At 32.2% G+C, this 23,162-nt stretch overlaps 1 protein-coding gene across 1 annotated transcript; it reads left to right on the top strand.

Annotated features, from left to right (window-relative positions):
• The first annotated feature begins 204 nt into the window (after positions 1 to 204).
• On the top strand, positions 205 to 21,508 carry LOC124367769 (dolichol-phosphate mannosyltransferase subunit 1). The gene is made up of 6 exons (XM_046824874.1): positions 205 to 1,216; positions 11,160 to 11,259; positions 14,875 to 14,985; positions 15,699 to 15,889; positions 19,698 to 19,812; positions 21,248 to 21,508. Exons 1-6 carry the CDS (start codon positions 1,107 to 1,109, stop codon positions 21,350 to 21,352), a joined length of 732 nt encoding a protein of 243 aa, XP_046680830.1. The 5' UTR covers positions 205 to 1,106; the 3' UTR covers positions 21,353 to 21,508.
• The last annotated feature ends 1,654 nt before the right edge of the window (positions 21,509 to 23,162 follow it).

Genomic DNA, 23,162 nt, shown 5'->3' with positions numbered 1-23,162 from the left:
TATATATATATATATATATATATTATTACTACCAATATGTAACAATCTTGCTTTAACTAATAGGTATGAAAGTTTATCTGTTTCATTAAAAAAATGTGCAACACATTTGTCTGAATCTGGGGATTTGGGAAACACTTTGACGGTGTTCTTATTAACGTGCTTGTATGATTAGTCTTTGGTGATAACAGTTTCAATAAATTGCTCCATAGACTTTATGCTCTTAACATTGGGGATAAATACTGGAAAGGATTTCGGATGTTTTGGTTCTGGGAAAGAATTTGTACCTTTTTTATAACTGTTGTCTGATTCACTAGACGTTTGAAGTGGCGTTTCGGTTTTGCAATATTGCAATTCACTAGAATTGGTAGGCTCTTTCTTCATATTGTTTTCTAAATTAACATCAATGCTTCTTTTATCCTAACTAGTGACAGCAACCTCTCGTTCACGCCCATCATAATAGCTTTTGTCAAAGTCTACATTTTCGTTTTCAATTACGTTGGCGGAGTGAGTAGGCAGACATGGGTAGGAATGATCATCCAGAACGTTCTGCAATGTTATGATAGAAAACCACTAATAATACAACAATAAACTTAACCTATAAACAAGTAAAAAGAAAAGTATTATAAACACAAAAGGCTTCAATTAGAAAAAGGAATAAGAGTTATTTTTCACGTATTTGAAAAGGCTTATTAGAATATTATAAACAAACACTATTTGAAATATATCATGTAAGAGTTTATAACCTATAAACACTGAAGACAAAAATATAGGCATAGTAATCGCCTCAGAGTTTGTTCATAAAGTAATAATAATGAAATAGACATAGATACTCTTTATGTTCCTGTTATAAGAAAAATGACGGTGTTATTATGACATTTCAGCCAAAAGAATTGGCCCTTTTCGTCGGGGGTAATTCACTGTGGAGTTTGTAATTTCTTTTATACTCTTTGTTCGTGATGTGTTTTGTTTTGTGTTACCGTGGCATGTAAACATAACCAAGAAGCAGAACTACAAACGTTCGTAATCAAGATTTTGTTCGTTAAAATTGATAACTTATTCACCGGATTTATCAAGCATTAAGAAACCAAAAGTTTTAAATATTACAAATGGGTGATTCAAGCAATAAAAATAAATATTCAATTCTTCTTCCTACATACAATGAACGTGAAAACCTCCCTATAATAGTTTGGTTAATAGTGAAATTCATGGATGAAAGGTAAAAGTTACTTATAAATAATTAAAGAATATTTTTAGTTTATAAATATTTTAAGATTTTTAAGAAGTTAGAGTGATTTGTTTGGGTATCCTTTTATTTTTGGATTGTGTAGCCTAGCCTATGCTGAAAGTCGTGTTAATGAAGAGAAGATGGCAGTTTTTGCAGAGTAGAAACATTTCAGTCTTATCAGTGAAATGGTGTTGCCCATCATCATTAATACAACTAGAGATGTGCTTAACGAACCGAAACGGGTAGACTTTAATAAGCGGCCTACACTCTCCTTCACTCTTTATTCGGTTGTTTTTATGGAATGGTTTGATTGTTTTTATCCGAATGAATAATCTGATATTAATATAATTTATTTAACAAAACACAATATGTTTCCTACTTATTAGTTACAGTCATTTTTCATGTAAACAATAAACAGCAAGAATTAACTAATTTGTTGAGAATATGAAAATAACAATGAATATAGGGAAATTATCTGATATATTTATATATATATATATATAAATATAAAGCGCTTTGTGGTGTAATGGTAGCACATTCACCCGGCAAGTGAGAGATCCGGGTTCGAGTCCCGGCGGAGCAAGTACTTTTTGCGATTTAATGTTTATGGAAATTATATATATATATCGGTTTGGTCACTGACTTCACAAAAGTGGTTGCTCACTGCTATCCGTGCAATCTATAAATATTGTAACGTATTTCTGATGTATTATTTCCATGAACGTGTAGGTCTAGGCCATAGTTGGATTTGTTATTTTATTATGTTATTATTAAATTTATGTTACTAAAATTTATAATGCATTATTCCTGTTGTTAATGTACTATACAAATTCTTGATCCATACGATAATATATCGAAGTTCGATACTAACAATTGAATAATGAGTGTAGGTAGCTTATTAAAGTCTCCCCACTGAAACTTTCCCAAAACAGTTCACTTCTTCAGAACTTAAATCCATCTGATTAGTTTATGACTACAGTACAATAAGCGGCCACCAACACAATCGGATTATGATTATTGGTTTACTAAACATGCCACAAAGTTCTGGGTATTCTGTATCTGTCAAGCCCTCCATAAGTTCAGTTCTAATTTAGTTTACAGGTAATGGCAACATTTCAAGTTGCAACCCGTTGGTCTACTAAATTATTTTGAGGTATTTTAGAGGTACTGTAAATTGAGATTTATTAGTAGTTATTAATATTTTAAAATGTTTTCAATGGTGTAATAGAAATCCTTAAACTAGACACTTCTTTTTTTTGATCCGGATCAACAACAAACAAAAACCTCTTGATTGAATACTTAAAATTGATGTAATTCAGAGGAACGTGTAAAGAAGGAATCAATACTAGATTTTCTACACCCTGTGAAAATTTAAAGTCAATCGGACAATTTTATACATATTACCAGCCTTTATACTTATGGGAGCATTTAATTCACTGCAGACGCGTGATAGGTGGATCTCTGGGACTTAAGCCGAGGCTTTTGTATTGGCTCTATGTTTCCGTAGTCAGACCTGTATTAATGAATGAATGAATGAATTGATTGATTTATTTCCCAAATATATGTACAATATACAATCTGTACAATTAATTTCTAAAATGTTACCATACCGAACAAAGTTTGAAATGTGAAGAAAGAATAAGAAATAATCATCATAGAATAAACAACATAAAATAAACATCATAAAAATAGCATCATGTATAAAAACATTGTCCTAGGGAAATGAGCCTGCATGGGCTATGATGCCTGTGCGCAGACTCGAGTTGCTCACGCCTGAAGAAATAACGGACTGGATTAATAAAAAAAAAAAAGATTATAAATATAGTACAAAATAATACACCACTACACACCACACACACACATACATATATACATACATATATGCATGCACATACACATGCGAATATGCAATGAATATATTAAAAGGTAAAAAACCGCGTAATTTTGATTTGTACCTGTTTTAAAGCATTAAATATTATTAATTTTAAAACATATACATATTAGCAACAATGGTAATTAAGCAGGGTCACCGCAGATTATAATAGGTTAGTTAGTGATAATGAATGATGATGGGATAGGAGTAGTGGCTGTTTACATGTCAAACTGTCCGTCCGTAGTTCGTAGACAGCACTGCCTCGGCCTCCTCAATAGACAATGATAATAACCACTGGTTAACTTTCCTTTTAAAAATAATTGTAGAAATTTCACTGAAAAAACTAAAATTTGGAAACTGTTTACTCATATTTATAAAAAGCATGTGAGCAAGATAGTATGAGTTGGTGTTAGAATAAGATTTAGTTAATTGCAATGGTAGAATTCCTGTTGATCTAGAATAACGTGTGTTATGGGTGTGTTGAGTTCTTACAAATAAATCATCTAAATTTTTATACATGTGTATTAAAAGAGATTTTATAAAAAGTTGTCTTATTGTAAACATTTTAGTTTCTTGAAATAAAATGGATGTTGAAAACCTATGACATTTTTTAAAAGCTACTTTCAAAATTGATTTCTGAACCGTAAAAAGAGGATCAAGATTTGATTTATAAGCTGCCCCCCAAGAAATTATCCCAAATGCAAAAAGAGATTGCACGTATGCATAATATACCATTTTCATTTCTTGAACAGCAAGAATATCCCTAAGGTTCTTAAAGGCAAAGATATACTTTCGGGTCTTTTGTTTGAGATATTCAATATGATCTGACCATTTCAAACGGAAATCTAAAATAACGCCAAGATATTTATACGAGTTTATTTTTTCGATTGCTTCGCAAATACAGGTACTGTTACTGTGATTTCCACAATTATGTATGATCAGATTTCCTAAGACATAATCCGACTGAGGATTCAAAGAAATTGGCATAAATTTTGTTTTAGTTATATTTAGGGAAAGGACATTCTGATCAAACCACTTTTTCAATAACATTAAATCACTTAATGCTTCTCGTCTCACATCCGCCCATATATTTCCTTTCAGAAAAATAAGTGTGTCGTCGGCAAATAATGTTATTTTTCCGTTTAAATTTAGCTTGACAATATTATTTATATATAATAAGAACAGAATTGGCCCAAGTGTACTCCCTTGAACTACGCTGTAGTCTACATTAATTGCATCGCTACTAACATTACAAATTGAGACATATTGTTTTCTATTGGTAAAATAACTTTGAAACCAAGTAAGGGCCATGCCCCTAACACCTAATTGTTCTAATTTATTCATTAACTTATTTCTATCAACAGAGTCAAAGGCTTTTTTGAGGTCTAAAAAGATTAGCATTGATTTTTTGTTTTCTGAGATTGCATTATTTAATTCTTTATTTAAATCAAACAATGCATCCGAAATACTCCTGTCGTCCCTAAACCCATACTGACACTGAGAAAGTACATTATTTACCTGGAGAAAGTGTACGAGCTGTTCCTTAACTACCTTCTCCAGTACCTTAGCAAAGACACTCAAGAGGGATATCGGACGGAAGTTGTTTTTGTCAGTAAAGCTGTTTGACTTGTGCAAAGGGTACACTTTAGCCAACTTAAAATTGTCAGGGAATATTCCCTGGGTTATACTTAAATTGATCAAGTATAGCAGTGGTTTCATAAAAGTGCTTAAATTGTCCTTGAGGACCCGTGCAGAAACGCCATCATGACCCGGGGCAGAGCCTCCACGTAAATTTGTCACGTGCCGTATTATGTCCAGTTCTGTCACCGTACGTAACGTAAATGTCGCATCCAGTCTATAGTCGCTATCGCTCATCACTGGGTCCCCTACCGGGTTAATTGTATCGGCTAACATTTTCCCAACAGACGCAAAATAATTATTGAAATCATTTGCTACTTGAGTAATTTTATCGTTAGTGATGTTTGAATTTGTCGGCAGAAACTTTCGTATTGGAAATGTACCCCTGGTTTGTACCCTACCCGCCAATTCGTTTACTATTCCCCAAAACATTTTAGGGTCTTTTCTGTTTTCAGTAATTTTAGAACGATAATATTCTCTCTTAGCGTGTTTTAATGATGTGCTTAGAGTTTGTCTATAGTTGTGGTAATAATGTTTTAATGACACATTAAAAGGTTGTTTTTTAATTCTTTTACTTAACTTATCCCTCGCTCTTATTGAACAAATCAATCCCGCAGATATCCAAGGCTTAAGTTTCTTAGATCTAGTAGATATTTTATTACTTAACTTTGTGGCCTTCTCGATTGATTTCTGTACTATATCGTTAAATAGTGTGGAACAAGTATTGGCCTCCAAGGACTCAAGTACGGGTTCCCAGTGGGCGCGTGTCAGGTTGTCAGCAAGTAACATTCGGTCTACGTACGTAGCTGTATCAGTCTGTGTCTTGTTAGTGGCAGTAGGTCCGGTTATTGTCAAAACAGTGCTGTAATGATCTGTGAGGCTTGTCTCGACCACAGCTGCTCTAACTCTACTCATATCTCTATATCGTACAAAAATGTGATCGAGACAAGACTGAGTGTTTTCAGTTACTCTAGTAGGTTTGTCTACACATTTCACAAGTCCCGTTCCAAGTAAACAATTCATGTATTTATCCGTCAGCGCTTCGTTCTTAAGCAAGTCTATGTTTATGTCTCCTATCAATACACACATTTTGTTTCTAAACGTTCTCGAATAATAATTTTCTAACTCATCTATAAATAAGTGTAAATTGCTATCAAAAGTTCTGTAAAGTGCAAGTATGTTGAACTGTTCTCCTAAATAAATAAAATCTAAACTAATTCCAAACACCTCCCCCAACGTAATCTGCGTGGCAGTGGCAGTCAATCGCTTGTTTACATAAAGTATTGGCCCGTCATTCCGGTTCCGTTGCTTATCTGTCAAGTAAATGTCAAAGCCATCAATGCTCACCCCCTCCACCCCATCACTCAGCCAACACTCAGTCATAACTAATATATCCAGATTAAAGTTCAAATGGCTTAAATAAATCATCAGTTCATCTATGTTTTTTGAATAGCTCCTAATATTACAGTGATATATTTTTAGTTTGTCGTGACCATTGTTGCTACTAAAAAATTTATTGAGAAGTGAAAAATCTGGGATTTGTATGCATGAGTTAATTTCAATTAGATCATTATCGCTGCCCTCTATCGGATCCATAGCCCACGAAGCCCACCTGCCCAGTGAACAGTACTAATTTTATTTAATAGTCATGTTTATGTTTTAAGTTATACCGCTATAATATGAAAAAGATCTAAGTTGGCATAGTACCAATACAAAAAAGTTCTAAAAAACATATACTCCAATTATTAAACACTATAACATGAGAATAAGAACTGAATCGATAAATTTTGTGCGCATAGTCTTCTGCTAAGCTCACTATTATTATACAATCACTATTTTAGTGTATGATAAAAATAATAAACCATGAACTAAATTATTTAATCTTAATATTAATATCTAATCTGATATATACATATGTGTTTATGACAATTAATATAAACACAACTGTGTTCCGAACTAAAATCAAGTTTAGCTTAAGAGTATTCTACATCAATATACATTAAATGAGCAACATAATAAAACCCTTTATCTTAAAAAGAAAATTTCATAATATTCTTAAATATTAAAAATTGAAAGAAAACAAATTACAATATGCATTCCTAACTTTATTTATGAAACAAGCATAACAGAGTCCTATATTTTACTTGCATAGTCATACGCTAAACTATACCATTCTTATTTTTAATGTATGATTAAAATTATGTACTTATCAATTAAAACTAGCCCCCTTACAATTTTTGTTGAACACACACGCACACACACACATACACGCGCGCGCACACACACACACACACACAAGCACGTGTTAATTTATTGGTTGTGTACATGAGTTGTTGGTTATTATTTAATTGTTAATTATATTATCTTGTTATACATTTTCATAGTTTATATTGTTATACATTTTCATAGCTTATATTGTTATACATTCTCATAGATTACATTGTTATACATTGTCACAGTTTATATCGTTGTACAATCTCATAGTTTATATAATGGTTATTTGTTGTAGTGCCATATGTATGCGTATGCAAATGCGCACAATGCAAACTAAGTAAAAATATAGTTTTTTTGTTTTGTTCAAGTAACCAAATGTAATTATTTAAAAACTATAAAACAGAGAAATGTATTGATTACAGTGTAAACAGGCCATATTTATATAAATAAAAATATCATAGCAAGAAAATGCAGCAAGTCAGTAGTAAATGGACATATAATTGTTTAGCTTTGGTTCCCGCACGCACCTTGCAGGGTGCATTGGGACAATGTATTGTGACTTATATTAAAAATGAATTAAGAGTTTGTGAACTGTGTGAACTGTGAACTTACATACATTCACACATAGATCATAAAACTTGGTTGGGCTCAGAGCAATAATCCTCAAAAGAATGATTTTCCTTCATTATTATTACATGCAAAACAAAGAAAAACTTAACTAATGCTGTTTTATACCATATTAAACCATTGTTTACCTATGTATGTAAATTATAAATAACAAAAATATTTGTACAGAACTTGAAAATAAAAACTACATTACTTTACTTCAACAAATCAAAATACAAGTACATTACTTACGAAAATAAAATAATGATCTTCAGAATTAACGAGATTCTGTAATGAAGGTGTCGAGATCATCAAGGGTTGTCACTCTCCTAGCGTTATCACCTTCTCGGCGCTTCACCAGAACTTTTCCGTTGACGTAACCAGCGAAATACAGCTCCCTTTCACGTAAAAGTCTCCTGGCCTTTCCCAGTAGCGCTTTGTTCTCAGCCGTTAAGTGTTCATTAATGTAGATTCTGCTTGGCGGTAACGCAGCTGCGATATCTGTTGACTGTAGGTTGTTCTTCCTTGTAATGTATGGGGCTGTTGTCTGGTGGCCAAAAACGGAGGCCAAGATGGTGGTAGCTTATCTGGTTGGCATCCAAAGGATGGCTTGCCTTGCTATCACTGGGGCTTTTCCTAGTGTGCCGGGTGCAGCTCAAGATTGCTGCTTCAACCTCGTCCCACTGGACATTGTTATTCAGGTTATGGCCAGTAGGAGTGCGTTCACTATCATGACCTGTTCAAAAGACCTGTTTAATTGACCATCTATAAATGCCCTGAAAAAGTAAAAAATGTCAGATATGGGTATATAACCCCTGCATATGACCAAAAGTGTTGGCTAGCGTATATGTTAGAGATGAATGAAGGAAAAAGTGGAAGTGACATTTCTGCACCCTGCTGGTCCTTTATCTAGATATATTGAATACCATTGACGTACTTTGTAAAGTTGATACCATCACTCCTACAGGAAGGATTTACTTAAAAACTTCACAATAACTTTTGCCTAAGATGTAAGTGTTAAAAATGTTTTTTATAGTATATTATTAATGTAATATAGTTAAGAAATCTGTAGCAAGTAGTCTGACTTAACAGTTTCATAAAACACCCTTTTAAAAATATATTTAACTATAAACCTATTAGACTCCCTCTTTGAAATTTTGAGAATCACTTATGAAAAATGTAAACTATTTATAGATTTTTTTAATTTTCAAAAAATGCACTTTTTTATTCTTTCAATGTAAATTTTGAATGAAATGAATTGAAATTTTGATATTTGTATGATAATATATGTTGTCTTGTACATCAAAAGAAAGAGCATTTAACACTGAGTAAAATCACACCATTCACATCTGTCCAGCTCAATTAGGAGAAAAACTATGGTGATTTTAAAATATGTTGGTTGTGGTTTTTTGAGAATCTTTACACAGCTGTAACTTTAAAACCGTTTGCAATATTTGGGAGAAAATAAGCAATTTTTATAATACCTTCATACCGAATTTCATCAAATTCTGAGGTGGTCATGTTTATACACTGTGTTCATTTGATATGGATGACCCTTTAACATAGCGTTATAGAAACCAAGTTCATGCCATAATTTTTACCATAGTTGAGTATCTTCTACACTGGCTGAGATGGAACTTAAAGTGAGGCATATCTCAAACTTCAACTTAGTTCACTGTAATATAGTGACAGATATAATCTGCTGTACATCTAGCCTATACTCATAAATTTGTATTTGTTAACAAAGTACAAACAAGTAAAAAATACGGAGGAATAGTGTCTAGAATGAACAGGACTACTTATTCTATATAAATAAGCGCATGCTGTCATACAAATCATTGAAACTTTCTACAATACAAATGTCTTAATGATCTATCAATCTGCCGTGTATGATAAAGATTCACCAATACTGTAATGGCAACGGCTCAAAATTATACCTGATGAGACGAAACAACGTCAAAACAGAATACGATGGTGTACTTTATTTCTGTACCATCAAAACTTTCAACCGGAGGCCAGCACCTATTAGCTAGGTAATGTTACTGCCTTACTGCTAGACAATGTATTACCTATTGGTAAATCAGAGGTGCTCTCTGTCTTGTACGAGATATTTAAGGAAAGCTAGTAGGTGCTATCTTAGTTACACATTTGCTTGAACAAAGTCTGTATTGGAGATTCTCTTTCTCTTTTTGTACTGCATCAGGCTGTGACTTTGGTCAACCTCTAGACGAAGTCCTCAAGCTGTACGCTTCTAAATACGGTATATTATCGGAAACTGTTACCTTAACACATTAGGTAAGTTCAGTTAAATAAGTTCAGATGAGTTGCCAACTCGTATTCGTATTGTTTAGCATTCGAGATGATGAATACAATCGGTATTGCACAACCAGCAGATAATATTTGAAGAAGAAGCAGTAAAATAATTAAAACCATGACACAAGTGTGGTTATTAAACAGGATTATTTCATTTTAATCCTGAAAAAGATATCAAAGTAATTAAATTAGAAAGTCATACTAAGATAGGAAATAAAGTAGTTCATGTTTAAATTGAAAAAAGTTACTTCATATCATTCAGTCAAATAATAAAAGTTAACAAATAATTTAGGAAGAATTAACATATCTGTAATAAAAGAATAACAAGTACATTAGAGTTTTTGGCAAAACTAATATATAATGAGAGTGACGTTTTTGAGTTTTCAGTAAGCATATATACCTACATAAAATCATATATGAATATCAGTAATATCAGGACACAAGATATTTAACTATAGGCTGAATCTGAACCAATGCAATTAGTGATGTGAGCTGGTTAAATACCTAGTGGGAAGGTAAATATAAATTAAGTATTTATCCAATGGTCATTTAAATACCCAAAATGAGATTATTTTTAGTTTTTAAGCTCTATTCAATACTTTTAGTTGTTTTCGTTAAGTGCTGAGCAAACAAGATTGAAACACAGTCATTTGGTAAAAGTAAAAAGAACGTCATGGTATTTTTGGGTATTTATAAATTTAGCATAGCTATAACCGTTTTTGATTCTTAACCCTCAAAGAGCTGATTACATTTTTCCCAGTGCTGATCATTTTTGCCACTTCGTGCATACTTGCAGATTTGTTTTTCTATACTATTTTTTAAGGAAATTAAAAAAAATAATATAAAAATAAATTAAATCATATTTAAAATGAGTATTGACTTTTAAAACATATTTTTCTGAAACTTTAGAAATCTTTTGTCAGAATTATTAAAAAAAACTGTAATGCACAAAATTTGTTCAAAAAGTTTTGAGTAATTATTTATATATAAATGTTGGCCTTAATATTCTTATAACACAATGTATATACACTTAATTTAATAATTATTAATTATTTATAATAATAATTACATAATTATACTTAATTTAATAATTAATGCAGATTTTAAATGATGGCACAACAAGTAAAGAAAACCATGATAGATTGTTTAACTGTTAACTTCCAGTGTTAATCAAGAGTTATTGGCTAATGTGTACACTATTTGTGAATTAAAGTTTTTGACAGGATGCTATGATAAAATTATTTTCATTATTCTTGACTATGTACATAATTGTTTTGTTTAAAATTTCAGTGGTTATGACTACGAAATAATTGTAATAGATGATGGCAGCCCAGATGGTACACTGGAAGCAGCAAAACAACTTGAAAAAATTTATGGCACAAAGAAAATTGTGAGTATTATATAATAAATATTTCTTATTTGATTATTAAAACTAGTCATATCATAATAATTTATCTGGATAGACAAACCAGCATTAGTTAGAATACACATAGTATTATTCACTTTATTGGTAATATGATTTGTTAAGGGTTTAAAAACAAATCTTTTAGAGGGTAATATGAGTAAATAGAAGTGGTATTCAAAACCTTTGCAGATTGTAATGTTTTCTTTATGTACACATTTAGACATAAAACGCACACTTAGTGTAACAGGCCTACCGGTGGCCCCACCTGGTTCTGCACACATAACAGCCGGCACACCAGTAGTAACAATAGATCAGCGTGGTCCAGCCACTTGTTCTAGATGATTGATTGTGTCCTGTATTGTCGTTGATGTCTTAGTGAGTTATGTGATAGGTCTCATTTTTGGTTCTGCAGTACAAGTTGATCCAACTAGAGTATATGTATATAATTATGTTTAGCTATGGCATACATACAAACTAAAATTATTAGTGAGTTAGTGTTAATGATGGTGAGTGAAAATAGTTCAGGTGACACAACCCACTCAGTTGGGACACCACTGAACTATTGCGTTACATATACACCAGGCCCACTGGTGAATTGGAACTTGTGACATTATCACTAATGGCCTGTAATACCAACAAAAATCATTTGGAGCTTCATTCCTACTCTTTGATGTCACAAGGTAAGTTTTTACAGGAAACAAAAATGATCGGTTTTGGCCAACTCTATTGAAAAGTTTTCCCACAGTGAACGTGTTAAAGATATTTGCGATCTCTTTATTGATTGAAATTAGGCTAGTGTAACTTTTAATTTTCTTATAAATACTTCTTTTCTTCTACGCATTAAAAGATTTTTTTTAAGTTTGTATGAAAGTGTAACCGTAATGAGGACTTATCTCAAATTTCATAACCCTCTTTCTTGACAGTTAACCACTTGGTGTAGATCACCTGTTGTGCTTTCATTCAAAATGCACTCACTCTTGTATTTGTTGACTAAATACTTTACTCTTTGCCGATGACATCAAGATCTTTAAGGCGATTCAACACCCTGATGATTGTAAGGTTCTTCAAGATGACTTAACTGCAATAGAGGGATGGTGCGAGCAGAACAATATGGCGCTAAATAGCAAAAAGTGCTTAGCAATTACATTTCACAGGTCAAATCACCAACTCATTTCAATTATAGTATTGGTAGTGATGTCATACGACGGCCTCCCTCGGTTTGTGATCTGGGTGTGGTATGGACACCTACTTTGAATGCCGACGCTCATATTGCTAAGAAGTGCCTACAAGCCATATGAGCCCTTGGTTTTTTTGATGCGATCTGCTAAGCCATTTAGTGATCCTGGTACACTAAGAACGTTTTACTGTTCAATGGTAAGGCCGATTGTCGAATATGCCTCTGTAGTGTGGTCCCCGCACCAGTCAATCTTGATAAATGACCTCGAAAGGATTCAAACCAAGTTTTTACGTTATCTGGGGGTCCGAACTGGCTTCCTGTACAGAGAGGTAACTGTGGACCGTTTGGCTGAAGTGCTGTGTCTTCCACCATTGGCAGCCAGAAGAAAAGTCCAAGATCTAATGTTTCTTTATAAAATCATCAATGGTCTGATTGATTGTCTTGAGTTGTTGGAACGTGTGTTTTTTCGTCTGCCTTCTCATACAAGATCCAGAGAACTTTTTCGTAGATTCCATCATGTGACTAACTATGAAATAAACAGCGCCATGGTCAGGATGCAACATCTTGGAAACTCATTGTCTGAAGAGGTGGACTTCTTCTTCATGTCGGAGGCTACTTTCCGAAGATCAATTAAGAACTTCCACTTCTCTGGTGATCATTAGCAGTGGTGCTGTTTGTGTAAATATTTAATTGGTGGTGCCTTTAAAGGACCACAGTGTCACATGTTGTCAGTGGTACTGTGATGTCTCACTGTGATCAGTGCCAGTACTGCGAATGGTGGTGCACTCAGGGGACCACTTGTGGTATTTCTGAGTGGCTGTGGTTGATGTAATGAATTATTGTTGCAGAGTTGTTATTCGATGTTATGGCGAAGTAATGGTTTGTTATTGTATGTTGCATGGTTTATTTTCTTGTTAATGCTTACCGATAATTTACGTTAGTTGTTATGGTTTTTATTATATTTCTTGTATTATTATCGTTATTGTTATTGTTATCACATGGTTATTTTTATCACATTGTTATTTGTATCACAATGTTATTGTTATCGTATTGTTATTGTTTTTGTATTGATATTACTTCTTGAATTGATAGATTTTTAATAAGCTGGATTTAGTTGGACGTGGATGTGTTTTGTGCACGGCTGCTAGTTGCTATGCATGATTAATACTGTTGATTATTATAGAATGTTCCACTATCTCTTTGTTAATGCTTAACATATATTTATGTTATTGGTTCTTAGTTTTTTATTGTACATATATGTGTGTATTTATATATATTTATATTCTTTTATTATGATTATTGTTATTTATATTACTTATAGTATTGTCATTGGTTGTATACGCGCTCTAATCTAATGGACTCTTGTTTGATTAATGTTGTTGCCTGCTGCCATCCATGTAATATATAGCTATTGTGTAAATGTTTTTCTTCAAACATTGAATGCTTATTGTTTGTAATGTAGTTGCATGTAATGGTTTTCTGTTAAATAATAAATAAATAAAAAAATAAAATAAATGTTAGCAAAGACTATCAATTTAGGGGCTGAAAAAATTCATATCCATTTCACATGTTGTGACCACATGATATTTCATGAACGAACTGACCTATACACTCGTGTGTTAGTGAATATTAATTTGGTCTTATAGGTGGGAAGCCATGGTGGCAACAAGACAATTATAAAATAAAAAGTTTCAAAACAAACTGAGTATAGTCATTTGACATTTTAACACTTAACTTAGTAACAAGTGTAATAAGGTTACTTAATCGGTTTGGTCAGTTAGATGTTTGTTATGTTCTGTTGGGTCCTTCGGTATCACCTTGCTCAGCCGTTGTATCAGCTTATTTGTGTGTAGACAAGATAGAATTCAATAATTGTGAATGCCACCAACATCCGGGATTTAACAGAGCATTACAAAATCCTGTAACTGAGGGACATATCTCGAGAATGAATTGTGCTATGGACTTGAAATTTTGCATGTTTGCAACGTTTGTGTTTGATGATGGGTGTGTCCTTCTTTGGGGTTTGGCTGAGAGTTAGCATAACTTAACTATCCACCTATATTTTAAATTTTGCATGAAAACCTCATTTCTAAGTAATAAATAAAGAATGAGTTTGATGATGGTGTATGGCCATCCAAGGGATTTTGCTGAGCGTCATTGAAGCATATAACTCAGTAGGCTGGTAAAATTTCTCTTCTCTCAGCCTGAGGTTTGTAAAAATGTATCTTCTGTTTGATTGTCTGTCTGTTCATAGACATCTTGGGAATGACAAAGTTTATAGACTAGGAATTTTACATCTAACTTATTCAAATTTTGTTACTCAATATGTCTGGCACACTTTTACCTTTACATGTATTATTGTACATTGTATTATTTACACACTTGTATTATTGTACATTGTATTGTAATTTTATGTGTAATAGGTTTTACGACCAAGGGAGAAGAAGCTTGGTCTTGGGACAGCCTATATTCATGGGATAAAGCACGCTACTGGCAACTTCATTGTCATTATGGATGCTGATCTATCCCATCATGTGAGTATGTGTTAGATTTATTTCAACATGATAGCACAAATGTCTGGGAATCATAGGACATCACATCTACTACACTAGTCAAGTGGATGTCCCCTATACAATGTATATTTCTCATATAAACATACAAATAGTCCTTCTCGCTCAGTCAGAAGAAGTAGGTCGATTTTGTGAGAGCAGAAATATAAAACATTTAATTCATGTGGGATTTACATATAATCAACATATTGATAACCGTTTGAGATACAAAAACATGTGAGTTTGCACTGTGATAGATAATGTGTAGTAAATTCGTCATAAAACTTGAAAATAATCCAGCTGCAATGTATGGCCCATATGTACCCTACTATACTAATGAAAGCTTTAATCCTGTACCAGTTTCTGGCTATGTAGTGTTAGTGGCAGGTGCTTTTTCAGCTATGGTCTATAGGAAACATTATGATCCCTTGGTCTATGAGAGTAAGTTTTGTTATAAAACACATATGATGCACCTGGTACTCAATCTATAAGGATACAATATACTGTTTGCAATAAGCATGTTTGCATTATCTCACTAGCTTTGTTTTAACATTGAAGTTATATTTTTAATCTCCACATATACAGTGTATTCATTAATTTATATTGAAAAAAAAAAACAAGTATAGACCAAATGCATGATTCTTAAGAAATTTTTTTGTGAATTCTAAAGTTGATAATGAACTTGTTGTGTGTTTCAGCCCAAGTTTATCCTGGAGATGATATCTCTGCAGCAAGAGCAAAACTTGGACCTGGTGTCAGGTACTCGCTACGTTGGGTCAGGTGGCGTTTATGGCTGGGACTTCAAGAGAAAGTTGATTAGTCGAGGAGCAAACTTTATCACTCAGTTGCTGCTGAGGCCCGGGGCCTCTGATCTCACAGGAAGTTTTAGGTTAGTATATCTAGTGTTTAGGTCAATAATCTGGTCTTCAGATATCTGACATGCTTTTTCACACTTACACTGTCCCTGGGATTAAATCAGATAACAAATTAATACTGATTTTAGTGAATACACAATGAAAGCTAATGCCTGGACGACATATGATTCTAAAATTGTTATAATCACATTAATTGCAATACAATAAAATATTTCAGTTTCTTTATAAATGGTTCTGGTTTAATTAATTCTCATAAAAATGAAATATTCATGAAATGTTGAAGCTTGATAAGTAGACATAAGATATGGTAGAGAATCATTGGCAAAATTTTGATTTAACTGGTTACTAAAAGAATGTAATTTTAGTTTTCTTAACCCTCCTAGTGGCCAGTGACTTATTTTGAGTGGCTGTATTAGTCGATTCTATGACGTATTTAACTATCAAACAAGGCTTTAAACCCGACAAAAATTATATTTACGTGTTCTCAATGAACTAAATAATGCCTAAAAGATATTAAAATTTTCCTTAAACCATGTCACTTGACTTTAGCAATTTATAAAACAGTCGCATTGTTAGTGCCTGCCACAGATGTGGGAGAAGAGTAAAAACTATATTTCCAACTATCACACCAAAGAGAATTTTCATTTTGCGATAATGAAACTTACATCACTGAAAAGAACAGCTCTTCTAAACATGTTGGGTTTATGTTACAAGTCTATACATTTTCTTTACACATATAAAAATTGATTGAATTATGACTGCATGTGTATTTTTCTATAATGGAAAGCGACTCAAATCTATTTTTGTTTTGACAAAAATTGTTTGGATATATTTTTTATAAAGAAACTGTTATATTTTAAGATTAAAAAAATGGAATTTTGATGTAGCAGTCTGTGAGTATTGTTTGCTGCCATTGGCCTAGGCTTGATGAAGAAGAAGTGCAAAATTTGTGTATCGTTACATCATCAACTGTTTCCGGGTTGAACAGATAAATATTGTGTTGCACTGTGTATTTGTGTAAAAAATGAAAATTACTTGCTGATTTATGTTTTTTTTGGCATTTTTATTTATTGTAACTATATTTTATACAAAAACGTGACAATAATTACTGAAACTTCATAGTTATTGTATTGTTTGTTATATACAAAACAATATTACTTTGAATTACCTTTTATTCTGAGAAGAATAATTATTTACAACATGTATTATATACATGAATCAATACAAAGCTTAGAAAAATGTAAATGTATCTTGTGGCAAGATATCTCGAAAAAGACTGATTTTATGACTCTAATGTTTAAAATATGATAATATTCTGTTGATTTAAATATGTATAACAAAAAAAATATTTGAAATTGTAACTGATTTATTTTCTCTAAAGAAGTATTGTACAATTAAACAAATTATAAACATGAATATAAATTATTTTATACACATTATAATTGAAAATCCCTTAATTGTATTACAATTAGTTTTGTTTTTGGTATGTTAAGCAACAGCTTTGTTAATTAACCCATTGACCCACTTGGACGAGTGTGAACTGTGTGGTACTGTAAACGCCAAAAAACTTGAATGGTGTTGTCTCGGAAGGCGACATCTCACCTAGTTTTTAGTTTCTCCACTAGATTATAGCACTTGTCGAAGGTGAGTTTTAAAATTACTAATTTCCTCTAGAATTGAGACAAGATTTTTGTGCAACAGTTGGTTATTCTGATTGTTTGGGAAAAATAACCAAACAGACAATACAGCAGTTTTTTGAGGTCCTGTAAACGTGGTAGCGAAATCGGTTATTTTATTGACATTCATGAACTTTCTTCCTCTTCGACTGATAATTAAATTGAATTCACAGATCACATTACTACAGAATAATGAAATTGAATTCACAATCATTCAATTACTACAGAACAAGTATATGTGGAAAATAGTTTCAGTGACAATTCTCAGCCTGAGTTGAATGATCAATTTAGGCCTATACAAATGATGTTAGATTCAGTAAAGTTATTGAGCAGAAATATTTAGTAAAAAATATATAATGTACCTATTGAACCACAGTTTTGAAAATTTCATTGAAATATATAAACAAAATATTTAGTAATTTATTTAAATTAGTATAAAACCCTCCCAAATAACTGAATTTCCTATGTGTATGCAGTTTACTGTAAAAAATGTTAGATCAATTGGTTAAATAAATTCATCCTATGAATAAGATTCATATACAAGTATTCTTTAAGAGTTTCTTAAATACTTTCATTGTGATAACTCTAGAGAGTAAGCTGAATGAAAAATGTGGAATCCATATATGTTGGTTGTTAGAAATCTAGATGTCTGATGGTTAGTTCTTTTCCAAGTTTGCCTTAAACTCATAAATTATTTATTGAATTATTTATCCTCAAAGTATTAAAAAGTAAATCCCTTCATATTGTATACAACATAGGCAACTTAAAACAAACCATTCGAATTCTCATTTCATTATAAAGTGTATAAAAAGTTTTATTATGAGTTTTTTTTTAGTAAATTAGGTTTTTTTTAATAAATAAAAGTACTAAAAATCAAATTTTAAATAATAATGGTTGATTTTTTCATATAAATATTTAAAAGTTATATAACTCAAAAAATCATATCCACCTTCTAGAAATGTTTTTTTTTTTTTAGAGTAAACCAGTGAAATGTGCAATTTGATCTCAAATTATTAGAAGCTGAGAGTAAAAACGTGATTGTAGGAAAATGCTTAGTCAAATTTAATTTGCTATACAATACATACAATTCAAATCTCATATACAATTAAAATCTGGGAGATCCCAAACAATATTTCAGCCCAGACCCTCCAGAACTTTCCAATAATGTGGGAATGGCAATATAGTTATGAATAGTATTTAAGAGGCTATGCCAAATTTTGCGCTGTAATTTCATTATGCATTTGTTTTCAAATATGCTCAAACCCTGAGTTCTCATAAATAATTTTGAAACAAATAATGTATTATCAAAATTTTGGCATGCACAAGATCCTCAATCCAATAAATAACCTGGACTATCAACTTTTTCTCTTGTTCCTACTACAAAGTCCTATTTAACACAGTACACCACACCACACCATGTGTCACGTAACTGCACTGAGCTTCAATGCAAAATTTAAAGTCTATGGCTCATTTTATTATTGACAGATAAAACGACAATCATACGCAAAAGAAATGTTTGCATCCCTGGAAAAAAGAAAAATTGTATTAGTCAAGTGATTGGTAGGCTTCAACGATTCTTAGCCAAGCTCTCGGACATGCAATATCATACATAGACTCACTCTTGTCAACGTACAAATTAACTTTCATGCAAAACTTCAAATCTACAGGAGAAATGTTTCTTGAAATATCTTGGCACATGATTCATTCACATTTTTGTTCATTAAATTTGGTTTCATATCTGCGTTATTAAAATAATGAAGCTTACTCCAAGTCACCTTAAAATGATGTTAGTTAGGCTACAAGTACACTGATTTTGTTTACAAGTTTACTTATTCTGCTATTTTTTTGTTCCTATCATATAGTTACCTGTAAGACAATGCATAAATATTTACAAGTGTCATCGAGTGTTATGCACCATAATCAAACTTTGTGTTTCTCATATAAAAATGAATCTTCATAGACTATTTCAAGTCTATGTCTATGTTCGTCTTCAAGATATCATGCAAACAGACAGACAGAAATTAAATTTGTCCAGCCCCACGAGTTATAGGCTTTGCTAGTGCTCAGCCAACAGATACACTTATGTTACAAATATATATAGGTACTTTAATGTAATATGCTTATTCACTGGTTGGTTTGTTGGCAGATTGTATAAGAAGGATGTGCTACACAAATTGGTGGAGTCCTGTGTTTCGAAAGGCTATGTCTTCCAGATGGAAATGATCATTAGAGCTCGGCAGCTTAACTTTACCATCGGAGAGGTATGGATAAAATAACTGATGAATTCCTTTGTTAAGGATTATGTTATGTCCATTGTAGAAATAACAGAACATTATTTATAAGTAGTATTGTTGCAATGTCAGCATCCTTTTCATTAACTACCTAGTGTAAATTTACAATAAGTTAAATATTTACAAGTCTTGTATAATTCTTTTGCATTTGCAAAAGTATTGGCAGTTGTTATGCATCTGGAATATGTTAAAATAATTGTAAATTTGTAGATTTACATAAAACTTGTTTCTCCATGGATCGTTTGCTAATTAGTTCAGAATTTGGTGTTTAACACGTTCGATCTCAGCTATGGTGGCATCGTGCACATGTCATACCACCATTACCAACGACACCATTATGGTTGGCATCAGGTACAGGGGTATTTTTCAGTTGGAAGCTGGAAAATTTGTTATTATTAATTATAAATCATAATTATTACTATATCAAAGATTTATTTACACATCTAAGAATACCAAATTGGCCTTGGTTTCTAAAAATCAGTGTTCAATGATTAGTAAATAATGATTATTTTTTTATAATGGTTACAACTTGAGTGTGAGTTGATTTGTAGCCAGCTGTTCTGATTAGTTAATTCCTGCCAGTCTCTCACATGTTTCCATTACTATCAGTTTACTCAAATTTCCACTTTTTTCTCCCATTTTTCACTGTTATTTAAGATATGAGTACCATTAGCACCATTGGTATCAGTATTAAGTTACATATGTAAAAAGTTATATTTAATCTAAAAATTATGTAATTTTGTTAAGTTATTACTATACGCCATATATGTATTATATCAAAAATTTCAACATAAATATTTGGTCAGTGTGACACAGTCAGTACTATGTGTACACATCATTAATACTGATGACGACTCGCTACGGTGGCAAAAAGTACTTTTTTACGTAAAAACCACTTAAAAAAAAGAATTATATTTCATAATAAAATGCCAAATAAATACAAGAGGCTAAAAAACTAAGTTTGGGATTTCGGGTGCTATATCCTAAAAGAGGGCTGGGCTTGAACTTGTTAAGGCCAAATACACTGAAGTCTTAGGCTCAAGAAGTCTTTCAGGCAGAAATATAAACCCTAGCAATCTGTGTACAGTTAATGATGGCAATGAAATACAGAAGAGTTAAGTTCATAATCTAATGAGACAACCATACAGCTCTGAAGATTTAATGAGCCTATAATTAGCTAGGGCTTAGTTGTCACAAATTGCGGAAGGAACTATAAAAAAATTCTGAATAAAAGAGTATGGTACGGGAGACTTAGTACCATGAAATCAATAAATCTTTTAACTACAGAAAACAGTACTTGTATATACTAACTTTATCATAAATCCTAGTACCTAGAATTTTTATGAATACTTGAAAGTATAAATTTTAGGTAATTATTACATTATGGTCATTTTTCTGTTTCCAGGTTCCAATAACATTTGTAGATCGAGTGTATGGGGAGTCCAAACTTGGAGGTTCAGAGATATTCCAGTTTGTCAAGTCCTTGTTGTATCTGTTTGCTACAACATAATTTGATTTTCATTTACTTTGTGAAGGAACATTCCATTTTATGTATATACTTGTACATATCGTAATCATGACATCTATGTACCTTAAATACTGATTTACCAAAATATGTTTCTATTACCTAATGAAAAAGAAGAGACAATAAATTATACTCTTTACATTTTTGTGATATTTATTTTTTATGTTCAATATACAATTATTAGACTTGTATTAATTTATTACTAACAACTTAAGTTAGTAATAATGAATTACTAGTCAATGCTTGTGAAGTTGATTTTGATCTGCTCTTTGGAAGTGAATTAGTAATCTGTGTTCATTTTTTTATTTAATGTTTGATTTTTTATAAAGGTACATTATTTTGGTGCATCATCAAATTCCATATTAACAAAAAGATTATGATGTATTGCAGTCTATTTTGGTCTACAGTCAGGTGAAAAGAAGATTTAATGTGTGACAGTCATATTAAACTGAAGATAGATTATCACAAGGCATGTCTATGGTTCGTTAGTTTTCATTAAATTTTGCGTGGAAACTTTTAAAAGGCTGCAGATTTGAATCTATTGATAATAAGATTTTTCTTCCAGTAGAAAGTAACATGTATAAGACATACAAACATGTAAAATTACTAACCTATACGTTATTTATTTACAGATTCTCAGATGATTTATAAAATTAAAAATCAGGCAAATGGTAAATGAAGTGAAGTGGACCATAATATAGTAGGAACTTTATATTTTACTAGCTGTTCCCCGCGGTTTCACACGCTTTTTGTAAGCTTTGCTCGTGTATGAGCACTTCTGGTTCAAGTGAATTATATTGTCAACACCGATGTAGAGTTTACCTTGTTGACACTATCAAGAAAATCTGCTAAAAGTGTATGTTTATAGCCATTGTACACGTACATGTACTTGATAATAAAGTGGTCTAACATTCAAGCTATAAGGCCAAACAGAAATTCATTTGAAAGACAAATATCCATAAAAACTTAGCGCCTTCACATAGTGTGTGGTTATTATACACAACTATCTCGTAATTGTAGTTTACAATGTGCAGGCGCTTTGATAACTTATATATTTCGCAGCGCCTCCTGGTGGTGAGTTACATCAATGGGCATAGCATATAAACATTGTCTAAAAGTTGTGGCGATTGCTTCAAAACGTATAAAGGTGGTTGTGTCAATGGAAGAAAAACTGAAAGCCATGAAGAGATTAGACAATGGTGAAACTTTATTTAAAGTACACAATTAGAATGTGGGAAAAACAACAGTAGGAGATTAGAAGAAGAATCACAATAACATCGAAAAATGGTATTTTCAGCGAGGCAACTGCCTTGGTGAATCAGAAGACTATGAAAAAACGATAGTACGAAAAAGTAAGTGAAGCTTTGTACTTGTGGTTTACTCAAAATAGAGATAAAACATGTAGCGATATCAGGTCCAATCTTACAAAAAAGCCTTAAAGTTTCTAAATGAACGAAGGTGAACCTGATTTCACAGACAATGAAGGTTGGATCAATAGATGGAAGAAAAGATACGGAATTCAGCAGCTTAACTGTGGTGAGAAGCTTTCAACAAACTGTATAGCTGATATTGGACAGTGAAAGCCCATCAGGTGATCAAATATTCAACTGTCTGATGAGACTGGTCTCAATTACAAATTGTTACCGGCAAAAACGCTAGTGTCAAAGGCCGAAGCGGCAGCGTCAGGTTAAAAACATAGCAAAGAAAGTTATAATTCTTGCATGCAGTAATGTATCAGCAAATGTTAGAAAAAGCCGAGAACGTTTAATAATGTTTCCAAAAATGCTTAACCAGT

Source organism: Homalodisca vitripennis, chromosome 1 (genome assembly GCF_021130785.1).
Source record: "Homalodisca vitripennis isolate AUS2020 chromosome 1, UT_GWSS_2.1, whole genome shotgun sequence".
Taxonomy (NCBI): domain Eukaryota; kingdom Metazoa; phylum Arthropoda; class Insecta; order Hemiptera; family Cicadellidae; genus Homalodisca; species Homalodisca vitripennis.
The sequence above is the reverse complement of the archived record's forward strand: the minus strand, read 5'-3'. Positions and strand labels throughout refer to the sequence as shown.

What these genes read in the sequence shown, in the direction of transcription:
- LOC124367769 (XM_046824874.1), top strand. Translation starts at nt 1,107, where the DNA reads ATGGGTGATTCAAGCAATAAAAATAAATATTCAATTCTTCTTCCTACA. An exon ending in GTGAAATTCATGGATGAAAG is followed by an intron (nt 1,217 to 11,159) that starts GTAAAAGTTACT and finishes TTAAAATTTCAG; the next exon opens with TGGTTATGACTACGAAATAA. An exon ending in TTAACTTTACCATCGGAGAG is followed by an intron (nt 19,813 to 21,247) that starts GTATGGATAAAA and finishes TTCTGTTTCCAG; the next exon opens with GTTCCAATAACATTTGTAGA.